Source organism: Poecilia mexicana, unplaced genomic scaffold, assembly GCF_051168715.1.
Source record: "Poecilia mexicana isolate PSO_F unplaced genomic scaffold, ASM5116871v1 scaffold_11, whole genome shotgun sequence".
NCBI classification, from domain to species: Eukaryota; Metazoa; Chordata; class Actinopteri; order Cyprinodontiformes; family Poeciliidae; genus Poecilia; species Poecilia mexicana.
In genome coordinates this window covers 27,419,685-27,436,449 of record NW_028263380.1, presented here as the reverse complement: position 1 = coordinate 27,436,449, position 16,765 = coordinate 27,419,685, and the positions used below count along the sequence as shown (strand labels likewise).

The window sequence follows — 16,765 nt, the reverse complement described above, 5'->3', positions numbered from 1 at the left end:
CCCGTCAGGATGGAGATTACAGGGCGGCGCTGCGACTTGTATCTCCACTCTGGGAGCCTCACACGGGAATCACAAGGACACACCAGCGGCCGTGTGACGATCAGACACACAACACCTCTGTTCAGGCCACACAGGGTCCATTGTTAGAGGAGAGGCCGCTGCAGGAAGCAGGGGTAAAAATAACACCAGCCATGTTCCCTTCAGTTTGTTGTTCTGCCCAGATGAGATAAAAACTCCCAAACACACAAAGTTCAGATAACTTCTTTAATCTGGGATAATAAATCAGATACAAACACAAAATGTTCAGGAATAAAGACAGAACGGTTGGTTCAGAGTCAAGACTCTGTTGTCATGGTATCAATACTGGTTGTCATCATCACACTGCCTTCAAGGTATCATTATGGTATGGCCACCCTGTTGTCATGGTGCTGTCATGGCAACGTCATAGTATCATCACAATGTTACGGTAGTGTCGTCATAGTAACATCCTGGGATTGTCATCACAGTGTGGCCAGCCTGTCGTCATGATATTGTCTTGGAATCGTCATTGTCGTCATGGTGTCGTCACATTGATGTAGAGCTCTAGGGTTCAGCAGAGAGTTACACACATTTACAGACACAGAAAAACGAGTTTGACTCGTTGAAATCAGAAACACAATGAGACACAGGCGCTGTGACATCACACTGTAGGCCGCTTATGATTGGGCGACAGCGGTGGCGGCGGCTCCCATCCGCAGCAGCTCCTTCCTGTGGGTCAGGATGACGTCGAAGCTGGACTGCAGGCGGTTCTGCTGCTCCTGGACGCGGCCCTGCAGCGTGCGCACCCAGCGGATCAGCGCCAGCCGGCGGTACATGGTCAGCTGCACCTGGTGCTTCTCCATCTCCTGCGCCTTGAAGCGCTCGCGGTCCCGCAGCGTCCACACGGCGTCCATCAGCTCCGGCAGCTCACCGTCCGAGTCTGAGGATTGGTTGTCGCTGTGGTTACGCTCCTCTGGCAGGTTCTGCAGGTCACTCCCGGTCGGCGGCTTGTTGCTGAAGCTTCTCTGTCTCACATCTTCGGTTCTGGTCAGCCCGGCTTCAGGCTTGCTCGATTTGGGCTCTCCAACGCCGATCCGGTCCCAGCCCCCCAGGAGCCCCGCCTCGCCTCCACTCTCCACATTCAGGGAGGAGACGCTGCCGCCGGAGCGACAGCTGAACTCCGACTCCGAGTCGCTGTCTCCCCATTCGTCATCCGGGTCCTCCTCCTTCCTCTGGCGCTCCTTCTTCTCATCAAACATCATCCTCCTCTCCTCCTCCTCCATCCTCCACTCCTCCGCTCCGTCCGGCGGCACTCGTCCGTACCCGTCATCCCCCGTCTCGATTTCAGGGAGCGGCTCCAGTGGGCTCCAGCAGGGCAGGCGGGAGCGAGGCGACATCAGGCTCGAGTTGAAGCTGGAGGTAGGCGAACTCTGAGGGTCGCGACCCAACGGCAGGTTTCGAGGACGGACCTGGTTCCGGTTCTCATCGCCTCCTTTCCTGGTTTCTGCCTGGGCTTCGTCGTTGGCACCTGGCAGGAAGTTGAAGTTGCTGTCTTTGTTCCTGTGGGGGGAGCTGTTGGAGCTTCCTCTGTAGGCCAGGTTCAGATGTTGGTCCTGATGGTGCAGCATCACTGACCTCGACTGAGACTCACTGAAAGACACGAAGACACAACAGAACTGAACACAGAGCCCACGATCGGGTCCAAGAGCTGCTTCTGCTGTGTCTGAAACCTACGATCCCATCTAACCAGAGTTTCCTCATCATCCGGATCAACAGATTTGGCTGCTTTGCCTCTCAGTTTCAGTCCAGAACCGGACTGGTCTGATTCTGGACTGCCGGTTAGACCTTCAACCCAAACATAGGCAGGCGCTGTCTGACCTAGCCTGGCCATCGCCTTCCTACGTAATCCTGGTTGTTTCTCGTCTCCAATTGACTGGGATTTTACCTGTTGGATTTTCTACCGGGCCAATCAGAGAACAGAAGAAGTTGAGTTTCTGGCTGTTTTAGAATCGTTCTCTGTCTGAAGAGGATTGTAGTTTGGCAAAGGCAGAGAAGGAAATGGACGAGGCCGTTCAGTCCATGTTGGCCACGCTTCCAAAGTCGGAGCAAGAGGAATGTCTAAGACATTTCTAAGACGTCGTTTGGCTCGGCACTTCTCTCTCCGCTGAGCACGGCGGTTGTTCACAGCGGACGCAGCTTCTGGTTAGCTTCAGTGGGGTGCAAAGGTCACAACCAAACGCCAGCGATTGAGTAAAATCAGATCAAATCATTTCAAACGTCAACAGAGGCCACACTTCCAGGAAGCAATCATTTCTCTGGAAGCAAAGAACAAGTGGCTGGTTTTCACCATGCTAATGTTTAGCTCACGTTGAGCAAAGGTTTAGCTCAGCTTTGGGTCAAAACCAACAACGCAGTCTGCCGGGTCAGGGCAGACGGAGCCTTGTGGTTCTTCACAGACCGGCTGTTAGAACATCCTGGTCCGTATTCAGTGAACCGGTTCTGCAGGATGTATCCCGTAACCATGGTAACATCAACAAGTTCTGGGTCTCCAAGAGAACCCACTTGATTGGAGAACCCACAGAGTTTCTACCTCAGCAGAGACAGTTTGGTTCAACCTTTGACCCAGCAGCTGCTCGTAAAGTCAGCACTCAACATTTAGGCATAACATTATGACTGCCTGCCTAATCATGTTTGTTTTCCCTTCTGAGGTCAAAGCAGCGTTGACCTGTTGCAGTTTGGACTTCTGAAGCAGTTCTGGTATCTGGCACCAGCAGAACCTTTCAGTTCTAGACTGGTTTGTCCAGAACATACCATGGATCCTGGACTGGACTCAGACCTGGGAAATCTGGAAGCCAAATAGACAATAAAATGTCTGCAGAAAGGTGGCGCTCTCTCTGGGACCGCCACGTTAACACAAGATGGCGACGTAGGGAGGGAGTAATTCCGTCTCTGGCCGGTTCTTCCTCCTTCAGATGCCGTTCATGTTGGAGGTTAAAGGTCGTAGTGTGTCCCACATCCGCCTTTCACCCTTCTAGATCTTATCCCTTACCGGAGTCCGCATTTTTACGTACGTCAGCTAAGTGTATTACCCACAATTCATTGCTGCATGTGACGTCTTGAGTTAAAAGGTGGATTTATGGCAATGTTTTGATGTTTTTTCCATCTTTAGAGAAAATTAAAATAAAATATGACAAGGCACATTAGTAATAAAGTTTGATATGATAAAATGAGCAGAATAAAAAGAATAATCACAAACTAACTGAGGAAAGTAAAACAAAACATCACAAATGCAAAACAAATTTCAGATCTTAAATTGAGACATTAACATATTGGTATAAAGATCGGGCTTTTGTGATTTTATTTCAGCACTCTCTAAAATAAAATAATTTCACTATAAAAATGATCTTTAACTTAGCCAGAGGATTAAATGTATCTTAGTTTAATTCTTCATCCCTGCTAGAAGACCAAATTTTATTATGTTAAAACAAGAGATGGGATAGATTTCTTGTAAAATATCCACTGAAAATCTTTCTAAAAACATTCATGAAATTGCAACTGAAAACTGTTTATTGTCTCAAAATCTGTCATAAAATGCAGGAATTGGAATTTATTTAGAATTTCTTCTGCAGAAAGTCATTACAGGGAAAACTTTACACATTATTATGAAATTAATAACTTAAGTTTTAGTGGCAGGGGAATAGAAAGCTGCTTGGTTCTTATCATGAATTTTAAATAAATGTTTTCTTCTCAGTCTACATCAGGGGTTCCCAAACTGTGGGGCGCCCCCTAGGGGGGTCGCCGTGCCATTGCAGGGGGGGAGCGGGAAGCCGTCAGGATAATAAAAACAAAAAAAACATGAACGCTGTATGCGCTGGGTTTTTACCTTAGAATGGCCAACTCTCTGTTATTACTATGTCAGTTTGATACAGTAGAGGCTTCCACACTTCCATATCTGTGTCCTCTGTCACTTTTATCAGCAGTTAAAACTGTTTAATCCGTTGCTAACATGTGGTAACCTGTTTTTCCGAGCCGCCTTTAAACGCAACATGAGCGCTAGTGAAGGAGACCTGCTGCTGCTCAGGTGTGTTAGAATCATGGCAGCAAAACACAAAGAACTTTTCAGTTTTTCCCCCAAACTAACAGACTGAGGTGAGTGAAGCTGCTGGATGCAGGTAATGTTAGCTAACAGACGACTAGCTAATGTCAATACAGCACCTGAAGCCTAACAAGTAGCCTGTAGGCTAATGGTGTTGTCTATGTCCAGCTATGTACATTCATTTGCCCCACAAAAAGTCGCCCCCCGCCCCCTCCTGTTTTTAGAGACAGGGAGTCTCTAAGAATCCTCTCCTCCCCCCTCCCCCCTCACACACCTCGTTCAACCAGACAGCCATTTGTAATCCTCTGGTCTAGAGGACAATAAACTGATGTTGGAGCTCCTGATGAATTATTGCAACATTTTTGTTTCATAGTGACAACATTCATAGTTTCTATTAAAAAGGACATTTTAGTTCCATTAGTCTTTTCATTTGTTTTATTTTTCATATTTGCCGTATGTTTCCCTGAACTTGATCTGTGTTAGCTCCACATTACACCAAGCTAACTTTTAGCTGCATAAACAGATGGTTTAATGAGTAAAATCGTGTCTCTATTAGTAAATTATTAGAACATTTTAATGCATATTTTTTGCCATCTTGGAAATATGAAATAAGTTCACAGATTGAGCTGTCTGTTGCAAAAATAAATAGAATAAAATACATTTTTAAATAATTTTGGTTTCACTGAACATGAGGGATTATATTGAATTTTCTGAATTCAACAAGTCACAACAAAACACATTTCTCCAACAGAAATACCTTTACTGTACATTTAAAATAATCTGTTTTGTTGTAGTTGATCTTTTTAGCAGCAGAAAGCCTAAACAGTGATCAGTCCGCCATTTTGGATGTGACGTTACAACCCGTTCTGAACCCTGAGGTGACTTTGACTGAGTCCACACTTCATAGGGGCGCAGGGCGCTAAGCACTGGACCGGGCCAATGCATGGATTCATTGAACAGGAGCCGGTCCAGATTTAACCCAGCAGAGGAGACTGGACCGAACCAGAGAAGAAAAGCAGCCAAAGAACCGAACCAGAACCGTCTGGACCACCAACTGGGTCAGGAGCTCAAGAATAGAACCGCTGAAGTTCTGAGCAGCAGCAGATTATAATCCAGGAGCAACAAGACGACCGGATAAAACCTAATATGCACGCATGCGCACACGCACTGAAGCGTGACCTATGGGCACTTCAATCATCATCATCATCATCATCATCATCATCATCATCATCATCGCATGGAAATGTGTCTAATCCTGACTGCAGGCAGCTGTCAATCACCCCCCGTGCCCCAGCCCGCGCCGCGCGCGCACGTGAGGCTGAAGGACGGGACAGTGACCGAGTCGGGAGCGCGCATGTTGATGAAGGCTCAGTTCGATTTATTCCGCGAACCCGCCTCTGATCCTGCGGCAGAATCGTGAAAATGCGACAGAATGGAGCAAATGAACTCGAACCGAACCGAACCGGGTCGGTCTGAGCTCCGCTCCGATTCCGGATGGTTTGATGAACCGAGCCAGAGGGTTCGGTCCAGCCTCCTTATGTAACTCACCCCATCCCCGCTCCTCTTCCTCCTCCTCTCGCCGTGTGATCGGGTCTTCATGGTTCTTACCTTTTCTACTGGTTCTGGTCGCTGGAGCCGCTGCTGGTCGCTGCGCCCTCCCAGTTCCTCCTCCTCCTCTTCCTCCTCCTCCTCTCGCGCTCCTGGCTGATGTTTATCTGCCTCCTCTTCCTCTCTGCTCCTCCTCCTCCTCCCTCTGTGTGACTAACATCCTGCCGGGCTGGGAGGAAGACACATCAATGTGAGCACACAGAGTTCCTGTTTGGAAACCAGAAAAACTCTGATTTCTGAACATGAAAGGAATGGGTCAGAACCAACAGTTCAGCAGAGGAATCAGCGAACTTTGCGGCCCCCTGTTGGCTCCAGGAGAAACTGGATGTTTGAAGGATGTTTTTTTTTTTTTTTTACCTTGTCAGGTTCTTCTCCACTCATTACAGGTTGAGCTGCTCCTGTTCCCAAGGCTGAGTCCTGGGGTCTCTTATGTCTCTTCTTGCAGATTTTACTATGGGGTGCCGATTGAGTCAAAAATTTACAGCAATAATTTGGTTATTTAGCCTTATGAGAAAAATAATGGGGGTTAATTTTTCAAAGTCATATTTTCACTGTTATTAATTTATTTATTAATGTCACAGTTTCAAACTAAATGTCTTGTTTGGAGCCAAATATACCAACACAAACTAAATGTTCAGCTCCAAAAAACAGTTAGCTTCCAATAAAATCCTTAGGAAGCAAGTAAAAATAGTTCTATCAATATTTAGTGAGCTAGCTAAATATTCAGCACCAAATTTAGCTAGCTCAGAGCTAACTAAGCTAGCTTTATAAATATTGAAATATATTACACTAAATATAGTAGCTCAATATTTAGCTTACAAAGTAAGTGTTTAGCAAAACATTTACCTTCCAACAAAATGCTTAGCTAGCAAGCTAAATATTTAGCTCCGACCTAAGAATTTAGCTAGCTCAGAGCTAGCTAAATATTTGGCTTTCATACTAAATATTTCACCAATATGCAAATTCCCTTGTTGACATGAACAATTTAAATTTAGGAGTTTATGAAAAGGTTAAGAAAACCCAGCTTTTATTTTGGTAGTCCACTTCCAGATATCAGCAAGTGAAGTTGCATATTACCTAAAGATTTAACTCTGAACTAAATATTTAGATTCCAGCTAAACATTTGTAAAAAAAAAATGAGCAAAGTCAAATATTTAAGTTATCAATTAATATTTAGTTTTGAGCTAAGTTTTAGCTTTGATCTATCTAAATATAACTTAGCTAGCTCTGAACTAAACATTTAGCTTGAAGCAAGACTAAATATTTATGTTAGAAAAGAACAGTAAAAATATAACTTTCGGTTTAACTTTACAAAATGCAGCCCATGCTTTCCGAATATGAATGAAATATCAGAAATAAAATCAATCTGTCGTTTTAACTTTCTAAATGAACTGAAGTTGATCAGAAGGGATTTCTGTGATCTGGCCGAACTGGAGCGCCGGAGCAGGACAGGAGGATCTGCAGAGGTCGGTTCCAGCAGGAATCGGTTGTTCTGGCGGGAACTTTGAATGCTTCCTTTGTTTCCAGAGGGACGTGTTCGCCACGTGCCCCAGCAGCTCATGATGTTCTGTCACAGCTGAGCTGCAATAAAACCAAACACTTTGGAGCACAAAGCAGATCCAGGATGAGATCACAGAACATCACAACGCCGACGACCTTCTGACCTTTACTCAGCCACTCCGTCTGGACCTGCTGCAGATCACTGGCTGACCTTTAACCTGTCGCTGCCTGTCCTGCTGACCTCCAGATCTCAGCCTGCTGTTGGAATTAAACTTTCTCCTCTCATAAGTTCCTCTGGTGCATTCTGGGAAATGTAGTTTAAACAACAAGCAGATGAAATCCTCCAGTCAGGCTGCAGACATGATCACCAGGTTCATCTGATTCAACTTCAACCTGCAGTGTTTGGTAGGTGTTACCCACAATGCAACAGTGCCAGGCGACCCCATGCAGGAAGGCTGCAGGGTGTGTGTGTGTGTGTATGGTATGCAGAGAGGCTACATCACACAGATTTAACAAGTTCAGCGTCTCTCATCCCTCCTGACATGTTGTTGCTGCTGGCAGGAAGAGCAACCCTCAAAACACACACATGCACACACACACACACACTTTTATCCCCATTCTCCTTCAACTAGAATCCCATTCAAGTGCATCAGCTGCCGGCGTCCTTCCTGCCTTCCTCCCTCCTCATCCTCCTGCAGTAGCCTCAGCACATGAAAAATACATCAAACACAACCCTGCGGCCTTATCACACACACACACACACACACACACACACACACACACACGCACAGGTGCTGCAGCCGGTCTGAATGACCCGGATCCGAGTCCTCAGGTTCGGCTGCGCGGTTCTGACCTCTGCGGGGTTAAAGCAAGTTGTTCCGGAAGCTTCAGATAAAATGTTTCTATTAAACTCCAATCAGATCCGGTTTGGTGACCCTGCGAACCGAACCGAACCGGAGGGTTTCTCCGGATGGAGCGGAATGATCGATGCTGAGTCGAACCAGCGGCTCTGCAGGCGGGTCCCCCGCTGCTGCTGGCCCCTCGTGATGCTTAATGGGCCCGCTCCGAACCGCAGGACCCGCCTCTAATCACCGAGCCTCCTAATGAGACGGAGCGACATGAAGGGCTCGTTTGGACCGCAGCCTGTCATTAGAGACTCATTAGGCTCCGAGCTGTGATCAGGCGACAGAAAGTAGACCTCCATTCCGAGTTCTGTGGGTCCAAATAATCAAACTACCGAAGGTTCGGAGAGGAACCAGCCGAGTCTCCGCTCCTGAACTGGTTCGGTTCACCAGGGCCGGTCCAAGCAGGTTTTCATTGGGCCCCATTCCAACATGTTGACAGCAGATGCTCATTAGCATAGCTGCTAGCATTAGCATCGTTTGTAATTAGCCAACATCATACCGGTATTACCATACCGTTGACTTTAACCTTACAGGAGCAGCAAGCTAAAAGAAAATGTGGATTTTGAAATGCAGTGGCATTGAAGTAGCTTCAGCTGAAACTAAATTTACAGTAAACAAGCAGTTTGGGTTGCAACTCTGAAAATAATATAAATTGATTTTCCATGTGTAATAGCATTTATTATAATTTTAAACATTTGTAATTCTAGCTTGGTGCTCTCAGGGGCAAAGGTTAAAGGTCACTGAACGTTTCCAGCACTGGTAAAAATGCCGGTTTGGATCCGTTCCAAACTTTACATTTTCAGCGTTCATGGATCTAGTCGAGGTTTATTCAGCTGGACCAGGAGGAAAATGTTTCTGTAATATTCACAGAATCCTCCATCAATCAGCTGGAATCAGGAGCAGGTCATTGGTTGAATGTTTAGTGATGTCACTTCCTGCAGTTAGTGAATCCATTTTAAAGTAAAATGGCTTCAGTTGAACTGGTTTGGACTTTAGCAGCCGGGTCGGACTCTGGGTCTGGTTTGAGTTTTAGCTAACAGACGGAACTGAGGCGACATAAACCGGATCTTAAAATCTGCTTTTATTTACACTGTAAAACAAAGACGGTCGGCATCAAAGGTTAAAATTCATCAGACAATATTTACAGGATGAAACATTTAAACTGGACCGGTCTGAGTCCAAGACGGATCAGAACTGGTGGAGGTCAGAGGTCAGTGGTCCAGAAAACTGAAGATGCTCCTCTGAGAGTTCCTGTTGGGTCCAGCGGTTTGGTTCTGTCTGCACGTCCGCTTGGCTGCCGGGCTCACCGCATCCACCTGGCTCCTCTTCCTCACCACCTGAGAGCAGAACCGAACAGAACCTTAGGTCCAACATGTGAGGAGATTGACTCACAGCCAGAACTATGAGGAAACCAAACAGGTTCTTTGTTCCCAACAGAACCAGAACCACTCTATAGCAGGAAAACCCTCATCAGCAGCTGCAGGGCAACAGCTCCCTCTAGTGGTGGAGACTAGGAAGCTGATCTCTGCAGCCGGAGGTTCTGCATGTTCTCTCTGGACTCGGGCAGTTTTAACAGAACCAGTTAAATGACAAAATGTAAAACTGATCAAATGAAGTGTGGAAAACAAAGGTGTGATCACAATAGTTTGTTTTATTGGTAATTTTACAGAATTAAAAGGGGTTGAAAACATAATGAATTTAGGTGCTGTACCGATTTCCACCACAGGGTGGTGTTGCTTCCCGTGAGCCTGAGTTTTTACAGACACATGGAGGATTAAACTCTGTTTACTTACAGGTTCTTAGTGTTCACTACGCACATGGCTATGATTCCAATAACGACTTTATCATATAAAATGTATCAACCAGTTTCATGTAGACGATGCATTAAGTGGAAAAAAGGTTCAACTGTGTTTGCATTTCAGCACTAGCATGTTAGCTGTCCCACTAGCTTAGCGGCTAACTGCTAAAAGCTGCTCCAGTCACTGTTGTAGCAGCCAGTGACTGAAATATATATTAACACGTTCAATGAGCACAAATATCTGCATTATGCTAAAAGTTCTGAATTTTATGCTAAACAGTATGTTGACAGCAGTAGCATTACATGACTTATGTTTCACCCTTGAACCATCTTTAAATTACACTTGAAATCCCAAAACGATACAGCAGTGGTGTCCAAAGTGGGTCCTGGAGGCCCGGCATCCTGCATGTTTTAGTCTCTCCTTGGTTTAACTCACCTGGATCCAATGATGCTCGTTAGGCCTGAGCAGAACCCCGACCTGCTGAGGAGGCCGTTTCTACCAGCAGGAGAGAATAAAACATGCAGGTGTTCTGTCGACCGGTCACACCTCGTGGTAATGCCCACATCGATGTTACGTTTCTCATAAATCCATCATACCTGTAGGAGTTTCATTTTGTGTTTTGTTTCTCAGAAGTTTACAGAAAATAAAAAAATAAAACAAGACAAATCTAGTTATTTCCACGCAGCGTCCAGAAAGAGGTGATGTTCTGCTTGCAGCTTCGGTCAGCATCATCAGCTTTTTAAGGACATACTCCTGCAGTTTTCTAAAAAAGTATTAAAATATTAAAAAGGTAGATTAGCTATAGGGACTAAATATCCGACCACATTTGTAGTCCAACAGTATTTGTAGTAATAGTGACGCTAAACGGGACGAATGTCTTGTTTACAGTTTGGTAACGATGTTGGAAACAGCAAAAGTCATTTATGTTAATATGTTTGATTAACATAGCAGCTTAATTAGATAAAATTTACCGTAAACGTCTGAGAAACACAACACACAGGTATGACGGATTTATAAGAAATCTGCTGAGTAAGCAGTATGTGACGTAGCATCGATGTACCATAAGGTTTGCTGGATTTATGGGTACGGCAGTCAGAACACCGGGCCTCCAGGACCGACTTTGGGGACCACAGCTTATAAAGCTTTGGGCTCTGAACAGTTTTAGATCCCAAAGCTTTACATTTTGTAAAAGTGTAGACCCGTCACAACATTTTAATGGACAATAAATTCTTAGAAGTTATTGCAATAATCATGTTTTGAGACCATTTTTCTAGTAATAAATTGATAATGGTACAATGTTTGCCCTCTCAGATCAATAAACTGATTTTGTACAGAACGTTTCACACTGGAATGGAAGATGTCAAATATTCAAAACGAAACCAAACAAAACGGAAATAAAAACTTAAATTGGATTCTGAGTTTCTGCAAACAAAATTGCCTTTCAAAAATATCAGAATGGAAAAGGAGCTTATTTATATTTTTCATTAATTTCTTACAGTGACAGGCTTAGAAAAGGTTAACATTAAATTTGATTTTACTGTACTGAGCCTCACCTGGCTCAGAGCCTCACCTGGCTCTGAGCCTCACCTGGCTCTGAGCCTCACCTGGCTCTGAGCCTCACCTGGCTCTGAGCCTCACCTGGCTCAGAGCCTCACCTGGCTCAGAGCCTCACCTGGCTCAGAGCCTCACCTGGCTCAGAGCCTCACCTGGCTCAGAGCCTCACCTGGCTCAGAGCCTCACCTGGCTCAGAGCCTCACCTGGCTCAGAGCCTCACCTGGCTCAGAGCCTCACCTGGCTCAGAGCCTCACCTGGCTCAGAGCCTCACCTGGCTCAGAGCCTCACCTGGCTCAGAGCCTCACACCTGGCTCAGAGCCTCACACCTGGCTCAGAGCCTCACCTGGCTCAGAGCCTCACCTGGCTCAGAGCCTCACCTGGCTCAGAGCCTCACCTGGCTCAGAGCCTCACCTGGCTCAGAGCCTCACCTGGCTCAGAGCCTCACCTGGCTCAGAGCCTCACCTGGTTCTGAGCGCGCTCCGTTGGCGCCTTGTCAGGCGACAGCGTCTGGAACAGGAATCCTCTGGAGCTCCGGGGGGCCAGCGGGTTCCCCTCCGAGAGGCCGGCCAGCTTCTGCAGCACGGCGGCCGGCTGGCTCAGCAGGGAGCCTCTCCTCACCTGGAAGAGAGCCGGGTCACTCAGAGCAGTTGCCGACCCGTCAGAACCGACCCACTCAGACGGTACTGGAGGACGAGACCCACCTGGACGGGCTGGGAGGGTTTCTGGAACGGGTTCAGAGCTGCTGCAGTCCTCTGGTCCGACTGAGGCGGTTCTGTTAATAACGGGTCAGAGTTAGGTTGTGATCCGATAAACTAGCAGAACCTGGGACCGGGCCGGACCCACCTTTCCTCTGCAGCGTTCTGGCCGTCAGCTTCTTGGCCAGCTTCATGAACTGACTGTCCTCGTCTCCGATCTGCTCGTCCTCTCCGTCCGGTTCCTCTCCTTTCCGAGTTTTCTGCTCCGTCTGAGACAAATGGGTCAGACCCGGTTCCGTCCGCAGCAGAACCGTGATGAAGATCGGACCTACCTGCTCTCGGAGCCACTGCTCCCTCTCCAGCCGGTCCTTCCTCCTCTGGACCTCTGCCGGGTCCACGTCGTCCTCTTCCTCCCCGTCTTCCTCTCCGTCTGCGGCTGACCCGTCGAACCCGGCATCTGGACCGGACCAGAGGACACACACTGAGGCTCGGTTCAGAGGTTCTGCAGAACCGTCACAAAGTTCTGGGTTTTTACGGTCGGATCGTCAATGTTTTGAACTTCAGGACGGTTCTGTCCTAATGGTCCGGTAGACCCGGTCTGATTCAGAACCAGAACTCCATCATCTGCTCCACCTCCAGCTGCTGTGGTTCTGAGTCAAACCAACCTGTTCCCCTCCTGGCCTGTGGGGGCGCTGCACCAAGAACCACTGAAGGAAACGACACCAAAACCTCTGAAGACACTGAGAGCAACTTCCTTCTTCACCAGATGGAAACAAGATGGAGGCGTCAGATTTTAGCGGTTGGAGGATTTCTCTTTAGGCTAAAGACCAGGAGCCATTTCTGCTGCTAGCGCTAGGCTAGCATGTTAGCTTTGGTTGCTTTTACCCAGAATGCCCTGTACTGTAGTTCACTTCCTGCTTGTTTAGCTGCAGATACATCCTTCAAATAAATAAAGTGTTTACAGAATGAATGTGGTTTCCACATTTTAGGCAATAAAATAAAAAAATTAGTTTAGAATGGCTATTAGAAATTCGATTATTTGCATCTTTTAATGCATTTCAAATATGGCGTACAAAGACTAAGTGGCTAAATAAAAAATCTGCAGAATGTGCCTAATTTGTCGAGTTAATGAAGTTGGTAGCATCGCTTCTTCACTGAGTGAATCTTCAGCAATTTCAACTCCAAAAGTCAAAAATTTGAGAATTTTTTTAACTTCTCAGTTCAAAAAGTTAGAAAAAAAAAAGGTAAAAAATTTACATCTCAGAAATTTTCTAGAAAAGCTTGGATATTTCTGAGATTTGTCTGAAAATTAAACTTTAAATAAATTTTTGACTCTTTTAGAAAATAAATTAGTTTTTCCCAGAACATTTCAGTTTTTGTGGAAATTTACTCTTTTCTCTCCACAGAGGCGCCGATTCCCATTTACAGGTTTTCAGTTGGGATCATTTCTGACCCCGTGTCTCCAGTTTGGACCCGGTTCTGACCCGGTTGGCTCACCGATGTTCTTCCAGCGGAAGCGGCGCGCTCGGCCCGGCCCGTCGGAGTGCAGGTCGCCGTCGGCCAGGTAGCGGTCCTGGTACAGCCTCAGCCGCCGCTTGTCGTCATCCAGGATCTGCTTCCTGCGGGGAGGAAGCCATCAGCCGGACCGTTTCAGAACCGGGTCGGGCTGCGGAACTGGGTCGGTGGCCCGGACTCACATGTGTATCTTGTTGACTTGGTTCTGAAGCTCTTCGTCCGACGGGAGCTCCTCCAGCAGCTCCTCTTCCTCGTACTCGCTGTCTCGGTCGCCCTCCTCATCGTCGCTGCCGATGTCACTTCCTGAGAGCTCCGCCTCCGACTCCACGTAGTCCATCAGCGCCCTGCGACAGAACCGGAACCAGAACCAGGATTTTACAGCAGAACCATCACACTGAGGTTAGCTTAGCTTAAATAATTTACATTTTCTTCTTCTTTGATCGACGGGGAGCGAAGACGCCCTGCAGCTCCTCCTCTTCCTCACAGACATCATCTTCATCCTCCTCCTCTTCCTCCTGTTCATCCAATCATTCAGCTGATTCAGCTTTTCCAGGAACCAAACGTCCAGATTCAGGAAACTTCCTCACCTTTTCACTTTCTACATCCGACAGAAGACGAAACTCGCAGGCCTCCTCTTCCTCCTCTTCCTCGCAGGCCTCCTCTTCCTCCTCTTCCTCGCAGGCCTCCTCTTCCTCAGCCTTCGTCTCCCTTAGTGGGAGGAAACGAAAAGCAGAAGTTTAAGCAACAGATAAACTTCTGTTTAACCGTTTCCTGTCGCTTTCGCCCTGGAAGGAAGTCGGATCGGTCTTTGGTACCTTTCTGCAGCCGGTGAAGTCGAGTCAGCAGAATCTGAAACCAGAACCAACAGAAAAGATCAAATTTTAAAAATCAAAGAAAAACTAAAAGATTTTATAGTTAAATGTTCCAACAATTAAATATTTCTCAGTATGATGAAAACTTTTGATGTCCCGATCCAGAACCAGAACCCACCTAGGCCGGGGAACCTCCCGGAGCAGAGCGCCATCAGCTCCTCCATGTTGTCCTGCTCTTCCTCCTTCCTCTCCTCCTCTTCCTCAGCGGCGGTCTGCGGGAATGCTCCGGAGCAGAGCGCCATCAGCTCGTCCTGGGCCGGGTCGCTCGGCGCCGACCCGAAGCGGCCCGAACAGAGCTCCAGCAGCGCCCCCATCTGGGCGTCCATGGCGTTCTCGTCCAGGCTGTCCAGCAGCAGCTGCCTCTTGTGGGACGTCCCGGGTCGCGACCCCACGTTCAGGAAGCCGTCAGCGTCCAGCAGCTGGGACTGGACCTCGTCCTCCAGGCAGAACCGGGCCTGGGAGTCCCCGCCCAGAACTGGGCCGCTCGCCGCGGCGCCGGGGGACGGCGGTGCGTACAGGTCCTGGGAGTCCTCCACCGGCAGGCAGAGGGACGGCTCCGACAGCCGGCCGGAGCTCTGGGTGGGGGAGAACGGGTCGGAACCGGGTCAGAACACACACAGCACAGCAGTATGAACTCAGTGGTCAGAGGTCAGGTCACCTTGGAGGCGGAGCCGAGGATGCTGGGCCGGAAGAAGCAGGGCGACGGGGAGCGCAGGGCGGCGGCGGCGTGGGGCCCGCGGGCCGCGGCGCGCTGCTGGTTGACGGGCTGGTAGGAGGTGAGCATGGAGCCGGGCAGCTCCAGGCTGCTGTTGTGGCTGCCGTCCTCCTCTGGGGACACGGAGACACGGAGACACGGAGATGAGCCTCACCGGGACCAGGCTGCTGCCGCCGCCACTCAGAGTCACGACAGTCGGAACGGAAAACCGTTTCATGAAGTTCTAAATGTTTAAAATCCAACAAACCTTCCATTTCAAATGTTGCTTAAGTTCAGAGCTAGCTGCAGAAGCCGTTTCCTGTGCCAAGATTTTGTTCCCAGAATGCACCTGGCATCGGGTTGGCAACAGAAGCGAGATGAAACTTACCCATGTAAATTTATCCTGGGTAAATTTACACTTACCTGTGACAGACAGGAAGAAGCTAGCTAGGGTGTATTAGCAGCTAGTTAGCATAGCATGAACCGCCTTGAGTCACAGAATGTAATTAAGATGCTGGCGACTGAAACTTTGCCTGACTGAAAGTCCCTGAGAGAAAATAGAAATATTTCTTCTACGACTAAGACGTGCGATGAACTTAAAACCAACTTGGATGTTTTCAAATGAATTCAAGACATTTTAGGTGTTTAAAGGCGGCGCCATGTTGGATTCTGCTCTCCTGACTCACCGGTCTTGCCGGACACGTCGGGTCCAGACTTCCTCAGCCCGTCCCTGGAAGACAGGACAGCCGTCAGGGACGAGTCCCGGCCGGATCGGCGCCGCGGGCCGGATCGGTACCGGATCAAACTCACCCGGTCCGGGAGCAGGAGCTGCCAGGGAACAGCATCAGCGTCCCGTCCATGTGGAAACGGTCCAGAGTCTGAGCGGCAGGAGAAAGGCTGCGGATGCTCTGAGCTGCGCTCTCCTCTTCCTCCTTGTCCTCCTCTTCCTCGCCGCCATCACCACCCAGTAAGTCGTCCACATCCTGCCAGTTACACGCCAGTTAAAGAGCCCGAGTTATAGCGACTACAGCAGCAGCTTGTGGGGTCTTCACCTCTTCCTCAGACTCCTCCGTCATATCTTCCTCTTCCTCCTCTTCCTCGTCCCCACAGTCTTCGTTGTCGAGGCGATGAAGCTCGGCTTTTCGCGCTCGCTCCTCCTTGCGGCGCTGGGCCATGGCGAGCTGCAGCCGCTGCTTCAGGGTCAGCAGTTTCTCTCCTGCAGAGATGAAAAGAAAACAGAAGTGAAAATCAGAAATGCGTCAGAGCATCACAACGCGCCAACATGTCGGACCGTCACATAACCGACCCGGCTTGGTGGCGGCCAGCTCCTTGGCTCCCTCCTTCACGGTGACGGTAACGGACTCTGAGCGCAGCTCCTCCTGGCCAGAGGGGGCGCTGTCTTTACGGATGACGGTGAGCTGAACGGTGCGCTCCACCGGCGGACGAACGGGCGCCTGGACGTGTCGCAGGTAGCGCTCCTTCAGGGCCGCCACTCCTGTTGACCAGCAG

General features: G+C 48.4%; 2 protein-coding genes across 5 annotated transcripts in view; both read right to left on the bottom strand.

Annotated features, from left to right (window-relative positions):
• Positions 1-250: 250 nt before the first annotated feature.
• On the bottom strand, positions 251-6,422 carry c19h1orf216 (chromosome 19 C1orf216 homolog). 2 transcript variants are annotated; one of them, XM_014973103.2, is made up of 2 exons: positions 5,663-6,422; positions 251-1,668 (listed from the first exon to the last, which is right to left on the bottom strand). In XM_014973103.2, exons 1-2 carry the CDS (start codon positions 5,665-5,667, stop codon positions 696-698), a joined length of 978 nt encoding a protein of 325 aa, XP_014828589.1. In that variant the 5' UTR covers positions 5,668-6,422; the 3' UTR covers positions 251-695. The 2 variants fall into 2 exon arrangements, with proteins under 2 accessions (XP_014828589.1, XP_014828590.1); XM_014973104.2 differs by having other exon boundaries at positions 5,723-6,420.
• A 2,766-nt stretch (positions 6,423-9,188) lies between these two features.
• Positions 9,189-16,765, bottom strand: part of clspn (claspin) — a 15,524-nt gene continuing 7,947 nt past the window's right edge. For all 3 annotated transcript variants that reach the window (XM_088010555.1, XM_014973100.2, XM_014973101.2), the window contains exons 9-24: positions 16,563-16,751; positions 16,309-16,472; positions 16,067-16,239; positions 15,943-15,986; positions 15,221-15,390; positions 14,681-15,137; positions 14,506-14,539; positions 14,278-14,398; positions 14,114-14,205; positions 13,873-14,034; positions 13,673-13,794; positions 12,508-12,632; positions 12,324-12,444; positions 12,182-12,252; positions 11,943-12,098; positions 9,189-9,464 (exon numbers count right to left, since the gene is read on the bottom strand). In XM_088010555.1, coding sequence (XP_087866681.1) covers positions 9,339-9,464; positions 11,943-12,098; positions 12,182-12,252; positions 12,324-12,444; positions 12,508-12,632; positions 13,673-13,794; positions 13,873-14,034; positions 14,114-14,205; positions 14,278-14,398; positions 14,506-14,539; positions 14,681-15,137; positions 15,221-15,390; positions 15,943-15,986; positions 16,067-16,239; positions 16,309-16,472; positions 16,563-16,751 — 2,327 coding nt within the window. In that variant the 3' untranslated portion in view covers positions 9,189-9,338. The remainder of the gene's footprint in view (positions 9,465-11,942; positions 12,099-12,181; positions 12,253-12,323; positions 12,445-12,507; positions 12,633-13,672; positions 13,795-13,872; positions 14,035-14,113; positions 14,206-14,277; positions 14,399-14,505; positions 14,540-14,680; positions 15,138-15,220; positions 15,391-15,942; positions 15,987-16,066; positions 16,240-16,308; positions 16,473-16,562; positions 16,752-16,765) is intronic.